The sequence below is a fragment of the Corvus brachyrhynchos genome, unplaced genomic scaffold, assembly GCF_000691975.1.
Source record: "Corvus brachyrhynchos isolate BGI_N302 unplaced genomic scaffold, ASM69197v1 scaffold58, whole genome shotgun sequence".
In the NCBI taxonomy this organism is placed as follows: Eukaryota; Metazoa; Chordata; class Aves; order Passeriformes; family Corvidae; genus Corvus; species Corvus brachyrhynchos.
The window spans coordinates 1,822,261-1,833,421 of record NW_008239539.1 but is presented as its reverse complement, the minus strand read 5'-3'; the positions used below and the strand labels follow the sequence as shown (position 1 = coordinate 1,833,421).

The 11,161-nt window shown below is 50.6% G+C and overlaps 1 protein-coding gene across 5 annotated transcripts in view; it reads right to left on the bottom strand.

Annotated features, from left to right (window-relative positions):
- SEC14L5 (SEC14 like lipid binding 5) overlaps positions 1 to 11,161 on the bottom strand; it is a 34,660-nt gene that overhangs the window by 9,419 nt on the left and 14,080 nt on the right. For all 5 annotated transcript variants that reach the window (XM_017741288.1, XM_017741290.1, XM_017741289.1 and 2 more), the window contains 5 exons: positions 8,942 to 9,091; positions 8,700 to 8,831; positions 6,481 to 6,609; positions 5,640 to 5,850; positions 3,860 to 3,972 (listed from right to left, as the gene is read on the bottom strand). In XM_017741288.1, coding sequence (XP_017596777.1) covers positions 3,860 to 3,972; positions 5,640 to 5,850; positions 6,481 to 6,609; positions 8,700 to 8,831; positions 8,942 to 9,091 — 735 coding nt within the window. The remainder of the gene's footprint in view (positions 1 to 3,859; positions 3,973 to 5,639; positions 5,851 to 6,480; positions 6,610 to 8,699; positions 8,832 to 8,941; positions 9,092 to 11,161) is intronic.

Here is an 11,161-nt window from a genome sequence, read left to right as displayed (position 1 = left end):
AGGAATTAACAATGACCCTGGCAGATTCCACAGAAGTGCCAAATCTGCCTAAGAGCCTGTCAGCTGCAAATCCAACTGGATTAAAGCTGCACGTGCTGCTGGATTCCCAGCCCCTCACTCTAATTTCCCCAAAAGTGCTTGGCCTCATTCTCTACAAGTTTCCATTAAAAATTCCAGCTCTGTGGAGCAGGGATTCTCTCCTCCAGAGCATCCATACTCTGCTAGCACAACCCGAGCACTCCCAGCCCTGCTGGGACACAAACCCCCATGTCCAGGAGTCAAAGCTCCTTTGTTTGTCCAAAGCCATGCTCAGGGAATCAAAACGCTGGGAAGAAAGCAAGGCTGGCAGCTATGTCAGGAGGGAGCAATCTCGGATTCACAAGCAAGAGATGGTCAGAACTGACTCACCTAAAGAAGGGGCAGAGTTCAGGCAGCCTAAACCAAGCCTAAAGCACCTGAGGAGCAGGGGGGAGATTGATACTGGTTCTAACACTGCATCTGTACATCCTGGAAAGGAGAGGGTAGCCATCCCAAAGAGGATCCCAGGAGTATTTAGAGGAACTCTGTATCACAGCAAGTTTAAAAGCCAGCAGAGTTTTCATCAGATAATTCAGGTTTGTGTTCCTGCTGCTCAGAGGCAGCTGTCACTCATCAGACCCAGCCCAGACACCCACAGCAGCCCCAGGATCTCTGCAGGAAAGGGGATGGCTGGTGGAAGGTTTGCTACTTTTCATGTTCCAAGCCTCCCCTGTACACAGCTCCAGGCAAGAGGCAAATCCAGCACTTCTGTTTGGACCAAAGGCAGGAAGCTCCAAGGAGACACAACTCCACAGTGGAATTAGTCTTTTATCCTTGTCCAACCAAAGCAGTAACTCCCACGTGCAAGCAAACGAAGGTTTAATTTCAGCCTGCTTTTGTATTCACTGGTGAAAGTGCTGCACTCTCCTGCACAGTGCAAAGCCATGAACAGAGCTTTGAGCTGCTGCAATTTTAACACCATTTGCAGTTTGTTCCTTAAACTCTTCAGATTTTTTAAGCAGCAATGTATCTGACTGTAAAGGTAATGTCTGCTTTGGAAGGAACAGGGAAGGGATAGTGAAACAGGACAGAAGACAAAAATAAGAAGGGCCATTTTCCAAGAAACAGATCTATTTTTTGATAATTTCTGACAGAGGAATAAGGCCACCCCTGCTCCGAATTAAAAGAACTGATTGCCACAGGAAGGCAAGAGCCTCTCCAGGGAAAACCCCAGCCTTGCAGGATAAGCTCCTGAGTTTGACCTACTCTGTCAGGCTATCAGGGAATCAGGAGAAGCAAGCAGCTGAGCAGTCAGGGGGTTCAGGATGAAGTTTCAATAGCCAGCACCTCCCTTCCTGTGTGCCCAGATTCCCCTGGGGACAAGGCCCACAAAGGCCACCCAAAGGCCTGAGGCAGCTGCCAGCGTCCCCAGAGCTCAGGATTCAGCTGCACCTTCCCAAGGCTCCCAGCACAGCACAGGGAACAAGGGCTGCCACTCCCTGCCCAGCTCCAAGCACCCAAGGGGCAGTTGTTCCACATTTTGCTCGTGTGCTCTCACGTTTTCCTTCTCCAGCTTCTATTCCTCAACCTCTGATATGGAGGGGGGAAAACCAACCCACAGAAGAAAGGTTTAGGTGGCGCCTGTTCCAGCTGAAAGCAGGATCCTTGCAGGTCACACCAGGGATAAAGCCTCCCTGTCTTGCTCCCATCCAGGACCCACTGGGTGAGGTATCTCCTACCCCAACAGAGCCCACACCATTTCACTGGACAGGTCTCCATGAAAAGCCTCCTGTCCTCTGTCTCAGAGCACAGTTACACCTGGGGACTGACCCCTGCCTGCCCACCTGTCTGGTGCCTCCTGTCTGACAGGAGGCTGGATCATAGGCAGACACAGATCAAAAGCAGTGTTTAGCAGAGCCCCTTTTCTTGGTGAAGCTGTTCCTGTGAGCAGGGAGCTGCTCACACAGCTCACTCACCACCCCCTGGCTGGCTGGGAGCCCAGCCCCAGCTCCCTACTCACAGGCAGAGCATCACAGTGACACGAGAGCAGCTGGCAGGGAGGTGTCACAGCCCTTTGCTCCATCAGGTGTGTATATATACACAGTATATATACATATATATTCAGTATATATATTATACATCATACAGATATTCCTGTAGTCTCTACCTGCATCCAGCAGCCACCACCCTTCTGGACGTGGTCCAAGTTATCCAACCTGCTGTTGATGCCACTGTACACCAGTGGCCTTGGCCAGCTTTGGCAGATATTTGGTGGTGGGAATTTATCAGCTCTTACAATTCAACATTCAGCATTGTTGGTGTCTGGTGCATATCAGCTGCTGGGAGCCTCTCACACTGCCCCAACACCTCCTGTTCTCTTCAGCCTGAGGTTTTCTGGTAGCTGTTTCTCCATCCACATTCCTGGGTACCAACAAAACCCACCTGCCTGCTCACACACGGGGGAACTTCAGGAGTTCAACAGCAGCAGAACTATAGCACTGAATCTTTGCTACATTTTGTTTCTACACGGGTGATTCACATTCACTTTTCCAAGAAAATACAGCATTCTAAATCATGTTCAGACTCTCTGTACTCAGATGAGACATGCTCAGCTCTGAGACATACAGCACAGCATGCAGAAAGGACTGCCAAAGCCCCTTGTAAGCAGCAGTCTCTTTTGGAAAGGCCAGGTAAAGGAAAAAGAATTAAAATCTTCCCAAACCCAGGAATGCAGAGTACCTCACCTGACCCATCCTGACTGACTGAGCTGTTTCCTTCTAAGCCAGGGAGCTTCTACTGCTGAAACCTCACCCAGCTGTTATCTGCTTCCAAGGGGGATCACTTGCTCCTCTTCCTAAGAACCCTTTATCTATTCAGCCCACCCAACTTCTCTCTCTGGTGCTATCCTTGGTCCTTCTTTCCTTCCCTCCTAATCCCCTCTCCATCAGGAAATCTGGAGTTAAACCCCTCTTGAGGCATTCAAGCTGCTCTAAACCCTTTCTTTTCCCAGCCACATACCAGTTACCCTGTCAGTCTGACAGAGACTTTCCTTTAACCAAAAGGAGCCCAAGCAGCTTCTGGACATTCCAGCAGTGCCTCAGTGCCTCACTGTCCCTCAGTGCCTGTGCTGCTTTTCAGGGAAAAATCAGAGAACCACAGAATTTCCTTGAGCAGGAAGGGACCCACAAGGATCATGGATCCAGCCCCTGGCCCTGCACAGACACCCCAACAACCCCACCCTGGGCATCCCTGGCAGCGCTGTCCAAACGCTCCTGGAGCTCTGGCAGCCTCGGGGCCGTGCCCATTCCCTGGGGAGCCTGGGCAGTGCCCAGCACCCTCTGGGGAAGAACCTTTCCCTGATCTCCAGCCTGACCCTGCCCTGGCCCAGCCCCAGCCATTCCCTGGGTGCTGTCCCTGGTCACAGAGAGCAGAGACCAGAGCTGCTCAGGTGGGCTCTGTGCTTCATCTCCTCTTCTCCAGCTGAACAAACCAAGTGCTCTCAGCTGCTCCTGCTATGGCTTCCCCTTGAGACCCTTCCCCATCCTCATGTCCCTCCTTTGGACACTTTCTGACAGCTTTAGATCCTTCTGATATTGTGGTGTCCAGGACTTGAGGTGAGGCCACTCTGGCACAGAGCAGAGCAGGACAATGCTCCCAGGACACGGGGACCCTTTGGGCTGCCACGGCTGAGTCACATTCAGCTCAGCATGGACCAGGACCCCCAGGTCCCTTCCTGTGGTGTCACACTCCAGCCTCTCATTCCCCAGTGTATTTGTGCATCCAGGGTGCCCCATCCCAGGTGGGACCCCCCTGGGTGCCCCTCTGTGCCCGCCCTACCCACCTTTCCCTTGTGAGTCTCCTGGAGCCACTGGCGCAGGCGGATCAGGCAGCTCTCCTGCATCGGGGTGAGCTGGCCCAGGTAGCGCTCGATGTAATCAGCGTCCAGTTTGTCAGCTGGAGGGAAGAAACAACAACTCAGAGCAGACTGGCACAGCCAGGAGGGAGATGGGCAGTTGTTTCTACACATCAGGTTCCTTATGATTTACATGGGAATTGCTCAGAAGCCTCATTCCAGCAGCTGGAAGGAGGGAGGGAGAGATTGGGGGACACTCTCCCGGTGATTGGGGCACGAGGCCACAGGCAGCACCTGCTGTATCACAACTGGATCACTCCACCTGTCTCTGAGAACACCAGTATTCCATTCAGGCCTGAACTGCTCCAGCAGGAGCTTTAAAAGATCTATCATGAGCTCTGGCACTCAGCTCACCAACCACTCCACTTCCAGGGCACTTCCATCTCCATGTGTCCCAAATTTCACGCACAACTGCAGTGACAAGAGGCTCGCTGGAACACCAAGCCATTATTCTGCCCAGGGACACCAGAGACAAGGCGAGAACAACAACACATTTCTGACAGCAAGGGAGGCTTTTGGCAGGGGGACAAGTCCTGTGCACACCAGCAGCTCCAGGCCCCTCCAGCTCAGAGACAAAAGACAAGGGGTTGGCGACTGCCAGCCCTGAGGGACAGAGGGATGTGCCAGCCCTGAGGGACAGAGGGATGTGCCACCCAGGGCTGGCAGCTGCCAGCCAGCAGAACAGGGCAGCTGGGGGGAGCAGCCCAGGCAGCAGCTGGGCTGGAAGACACAGGGAGCAGGGCTGGGGACACCTCAGAGCTGGCTCTTTGTCAGGCACAAGGTTTTCAGTAGATGCCATCACCTGCGAAAAGAGGCCTGGACACCCACAGGATGAGCAGGAGAATACAGAAACTGCATTTGGAAGTGAGACACTCCATGGAACCCCCAGAGCTAGCAAGGTGGGGAGCACGCCCAGGGAAGGCGATCCCTTCCTGAACAGGAGTATGGGCAGAAAAATAAGGGCTACTCTCCTCTTCTGCTAGATGGGACCCACCACTCTGAGGTTAACTTTAATCTCAAACATTTCTCCTAATCAGCTTCTCTGTGGATTCCCATCTTCTTCCAGGAAAACTCCCAGAGATCAGGTGAGAGCAGAACTACTGATATTTCCAAATTCCAAGCTTTTTCCCTAGTTACACTCAGCAAAACAAGTGCTGCCTTTCCTTCTCAGGAATGACAACAACTGTTTCTATTACAACAGCTCTGGATTCAAAGGTGCCTGCTATTTCTTTTTGCCAGAGAAGTATTTTATTTAGTCTAGAAGATATCATCAGACCAACACACAGAAAGATGAAGTTTGATTCAGGCATTTTGTGGGAAAAAGGCATGAGGAGACATTCCACAAAGCTTGTCTTGGCCTGATACAGGGCCAAAAGCCATCCAAACCTGTCCCCAAGACTATTAATTTTAGAAGAGATAAAATATTTAATTCCATACTGAAGACACCTTCTCCAGTTTAAAGTATAAAATACCTTAAAGAGCTGATCAAGCCTGATTTTTTTTTTTCTAAGCACCAAAACATACTGCCTGCATGGCTTTTTTGTTTTAGGGAAAAAACAGTTCCATTGTTTGTTTTTCTTGAAAAAAGAAAATAGCTTTCCCTCCTCCTCCCCCACACTCCAGATGAAAAACCTGATGCCAAGAGAAATGAAAATAAGCTCCTTGGTCAGTGCTACTGACTGAGAGCTGCTGCCTGGGCAGTGCCTACCGTCAGGGCTGGCAGCCTCTGAGGGAGGGCAGGGGCTCCCAGCCTGCTCCCTGCTGGTGCCAGCAGCCCCAGAATCCAGCAGGATGTCACCAGGGTTCGGTCCCACAGCCGGGGCTCGCTCATCCTTCGCCGCGGGAGGGCTCCAGCGAGGGATGAACGTGATCCCTTGGGAGATCAGCTCCTTCAGGTAGTGCTCAATCACCTCCTTGCCCTGAAGGGGAGAACTCTCATTAGGAAAAAGCCTCCTCCAGAGCCAGCAAGGTGCAGGAGTTTCCTCAGGAGAGATGACTAATGCTGCTAGGGATAAACAGGGGAAAGCTCTCCTTCCATCCCCACGATCCTGTCAAAAAACATCCAGTGTGGAAGCCCCCTATGAATGATGAATTACAATAATGGCCAGGCAAATCCCAGTCTATGGATGCAGCTGCCTTTAGAGCACTTTTACCCCATCCCCCTGCTCCCAAACCCAGTTAGCTGCCCTGCTCCTCTGCAGCCCAGAGGAATGGGCCACTAACCCAAGCCCGAGCTCTGGAGACACAGGGCGCTGATTTTCACCCAGAACTTCCCCTTCCTGCACAAGAACAGTGTCCTCAGTGTCCGAGGAGCCTGGCACCCACAGCATCCACTGCCACCCTCCTCTGGCACAGCCTGCTCCATCCCTGCACAGACACATTCCAGCCAGCAGATCTTTCTGTGCTCTTTGCACACCGGATTTTTCTTCCTTTGCCCAACTGGGGCATTTCAGAGCCATAAGCAAGGGCACAAAACTACACTGGGTCTGTTTACAGAAAGGCAAATAGAGGATTTGGGGTGTTCTGGCAGCCAGGGAAGCCCACCTTACCCGTTTGATGTTGGAAGTGTACTGCTTCATGGCAATCTTTTCCACTGTGCTTTCGAAGCCAAAAAAGGACTTGATGTCGAGAGAGGCCGACTGCTCAAAGCACGTCCACTCCTCGTTCTCAGGGTGGACCTACGGCCAGGGGAACACACAGCTGGGATGGTGCCAAGTGGCTCATGGCCCTGGCACCACACTGGCTGCTTAACCTCCACAGCTACAGAGTGAGGGGGCAGAGGAGGCACTGCCAGACCTGGATTGACCAGCCAGGTTCATTCCCATCGTGAGAATTCATGGAGAACTGAACATCCAGACTTTTGCTAACCCAACATTCTTCACATGCACAAGGAAATCAAGATTTAAACCCATCTCTGCCCCAGCAGACCTGAGCTGTAGTAGCAAAAGCTGCACTAAAATAGCAGTGGAACTGCCCACTTCAAACCATCATGTCAAGGTCTCTTTATGGAAAGGGATGGCCTTGTGGAACATGCAATTAGAACTCCTACACCTGCAAGGAAGAAAGATGCAAACCAGGGTTCGTTTTAGTTTTGGATGGGAGACTCAGCCACTAACATCAGCCTCCTCCCCAAAACACTGGGGACATGGCAGAGCAGGGAGTTTTCCCACTGTCAGCTCAGCACACACCTTTCCCTTATTTCCCCTCTGTTACTCTGTATATGGTAAAATCTTTTCCTCCTTTAAACTTAACCCTTTCCTGAGGGGACTCTGCCTTCCCTCTGTAGGTGCTGCTGTTCACAAACTGACATGAAAGAAAAACAACTCCAGCCCCCACACAAGGATACCATAAAGGACAAATTCCTTGGGGAGATATTAAAGTAACTGCAGGAGCAGGATCATATTTCTCCAAGTTGCCTCAGAGAACACTGCAGAAAAGGAAAGATGAGAATAAACCTGCTTCCGGTGCACTCTGGCAGGGAAAAGGGAACTGGTAAAAATAGAGCAGGGAACCATCTTGAGGATGCAGCCAGCAGCTCCTACCCTGTTCCCCTCAAAGCCCAGATGCTGACGTTTCCTTCCTAAGAACACAGCCAAAATCAGCAAGTGTAACAAGCTCCTAGTTGACCTGGGAGCATTTCAGACCTGTCAGTGCCTTTGGTGACGATGGAAGTTTGATTTACTGCAGTTTTTAGGAAGCCTCATGCAGCCACCAAGGGATCTCTGGCTCAGGAACACTGTCACCATCCAAAATGTTCACAGCTTTTCCATTCCTCCTCTTGCCTGAAGTTCCTTACAGCCTGCTTAGTCCCGAGAAGCCAAGCTGCTGTCCAGTGGCCGAGAGGGCAGGTAAGTAACAGGATCTGGACATTTGTGTGAGGAACAACAGGCAGGATCTGACTGCTTCCAGAAACAGCTGAGGCTATTTCATGGTGACTGGGCCCTAAGAGCACCATTACAGTGAAACAGCACAGAAACAGCCTCAAATGGAGACAGCCCAGGCCACAGATCAGGCTCAAGTCCTTTCTCCAAATCTTTAGAGCATGAAAATAATGACAAACAAGGTGCTAAAACTTTCACTTATTTGTGGGCAAAATTAATTGCCAGACTTCACTCAGGCCCTTATAGTAATGAATAGTAAGGGTTTAATTCTAGATACCCAGATTTATATACATGCCCAAGCTCTAGATGTTTTTGTTAGCCTGAATTCCAATCAAAAAGAAACTGAGAGAATACCAGCAGTTCTGGAGCACCAACTCTGTTTTCCACTTTCCCTCCAAGCAGAGAATCACAACCAAACTAAAGGAGTTTCTCAAGCCCTATGAAATCACAGAATGGTTTGGAAGACCTTAAAGCCCATCTTGTTCCACCCACTGCCATGGGCAGGGACACCTTCCACTGTCCCAGGCTGCTCCAAGCCCCATCCAACCTGGCCTTGGACACTGCCAGGGATCCAGGGGCAGCCACAGCTGCTCTGGGCACCCTGTGCCAGGGCCTGCCCACCCTCCCAGGGAACAATTCTGTCCCAATATCCAGTTTGCCACTGGGAAGCCATTCCTCCTTGTCCTGTCCTTCCAGGCCCTTCCTGTTCCTCTCCAAAGCAACTGAACAAGCCCACACCCAGGACCCAAGAGCCTTTCCAGCCTGAGAGTCTCCAACCACAGTCCAGTGTTGCAGAGGTGCTCAAACCCATTCAGGCACCTTCACCCTGTATGTGAGTGCACAATTCCCACCCCTCCCAGCACAGACAGCCAAAGCAGAGCTCTCACTGAGTAGCTGCAGGTCTCCCTGACCACGACACGGTTAGCAAAGGTCTCGTTGTGGGCTTCGATGCGGAGCGTTCTCTCTCTCCAGTTCACAGTGTTCTTCTGGATGAAGAAGACATACTCTACCCCTGCAATCTGAAGAGGAGCAGGGAAATACAGAGAGAAAAGAGTTAACTTGAGGAGCATTTAACTATCTGAGCCAGCCAACAAAATCCAGGCCTCTCTGCTCCCAAGGTTCCACCTGCCTTCTTCAGCAGCCGGGGAGCATCCACATTCAGCTTGCAGCTCCGCTCAATGACATGGATGGCTCCGTCCTCACTCCTGGATTCGTGCAGGATTTCACTCCCCAGGAAGACTGGGATCTCTGGGCATGTTGGAAAGCGCTTCTCATAGGCCTAAAAGTGAAAATAAAGTAAATTTACTTCTGGGTAAACCAATTTTAACTCTTTCTGAATTAATTAATTCCCTTACAGTGAAAATCCAACAAAAAAGAGGCCCCTGAAGCCCTGAGTTGGCTCCAGTTTTCTCAGAGGTGAAGTTAAAGCAGAGTAGTTACAAGCAGGGACAGCACTGTGTCAGTCACAAGCCAAGCATGTCCTAACATAACATTTCCTTCTCACACGAAGTAGAAACAGAATCCCGTTGTTGAAGAATACTAGGAAGGGAATCATCACTTCAACATCAGGAAGTTCCTAACCAGCAAAAGCAAACACAGCTCTGCTAACTTCTGCTGGCTAAAGACTTGAATTTTATAATCTCTGGGTCAATACTGTCTGTTTGAAGAAGATACTAAAAACTATTTAATATTCCTGAGCCTTAAAACGTGATGTGCCAAACAGTTCTGGTTGCCCTAAACTATCAAGGGTGAGACCACCAATTATTAGCTACTCACTTTGCCTCAATTTATCCATTTCTATAACAATTCTGTCCTGGCTCTGAAATCTTCCCTGTTCTAATTAGCACATCCTTCCTTTCTCCAAAGCTTCTTTATCAGCTCTAGCAGAATTCCAGTCTTCCCTGGCACTTGCAGCAAAGTTAACTTGCATCAACAAGTTACTTACAAGTAACTTACAACCTACTGTTGCTGCTCCTTCCCTAACTTCTCCATCTCTTATTATATCCCAAGATGTTTGCAGGATGCAATGTTTTTCCTTGGATTTCTGAAAAACCTCTTGCATGTTGTGTTGCTGTTGTAAATATGTGGCCGCTGCACAAGCTGCCCAGACTTCCACTGCAGCTGTTGCAGGAGGAGAACCTGTGCTCTCCCTCCACTGCACTCTCAGAGCTCCACATTTTCATCATAAGGTGTTTCTGCCATCATTCCAAGGCAATTTCTGTAGGAACTGCTGTCATCTTCCCATCTTCCAGAAGACACCACCATTTTGTAAAGCACAGAAAAATAAAAATATTCATGAGTTCTCTGCCCCAAAAGCAAACATGGATGTGCTGATGCTGGAGCTGGGCCAGGCTGCCAGTGCCACGCTCCCCGTTACCACAGCAATTCAAAGCCTGGATGCCCCTGCACGGATTCATGTCCTCTGCTCCCAAAATAGCCCAGGCACTTAAGGACACATTCCATATCTCCTGCTCCCGGACCTCTGGACGGGAAAGAAGTTATTTCAGATTATTGTGTTGCTCCAGTATCAGGAGGGAAGTGCAGGCAGCTGCCAGCTGGAGTCCCGGCCAGAACAAAGCATGCAGGTTTGAAACCCTGCTCTCCCAGTCCCTCAGCAACGTTCTGCTTGCTTTGCCACACTTCCCAGAGAACTCTTCCCATATTCTTCTACCCATGCTTTTCACTCCTCATCACAGGAATAGCAAAACCAGATTAGATAAATCCAAAATTCCCCTGTTAAGTGACTGTTTCCAGCACAGATCCACCTGGCTCCAGCCAAGAGGAGCACACTCACTGCTTTAAGCAGCTTAATTTGTTAGGATGGTAGTTCATGGATCTGTGTCAGGCAGTGCCACAGGACACTCCCAGCTCTCCTCTCCTGGTACCCTGCCCTTTGCTCCAGGGCCACATGGCAGCAGGGCTGCAGCCCTCAGTACCTGCTCTCTTCCCTGCACTTGCCAGCACATTCATCTCCTCAGGCAGAGTCAACACTTCCTATCTGTGCTTCCACCTGTCCTCTCCCAACCCTCCAGACTCCAAACCACCATCCAAGGCTATCCTGAGGCCAAAGCCTTCACCTTGCTGGTCTCCTCTGCTCCAGCCCATACAAAAGGTGTCCCTCCAGGCCACCCACTCTGTTACTGGAGTCCCAGTGGTCAGACAGTGCATGCTGAGGCCACAGGGATACCAGAATATTTAGCAACTATTTTTGAGCTGTTTGTCCCATGTCACTCCATACACGCCCCCTTAACACACCTGCAAAAAGCGTCACTGAAAGCCCTTCCCTGAGAGAAGGCTGCCCCAATTAACTGCACAGCAAGGGTGGGCAGTTTGATAGGACAATGGGAAA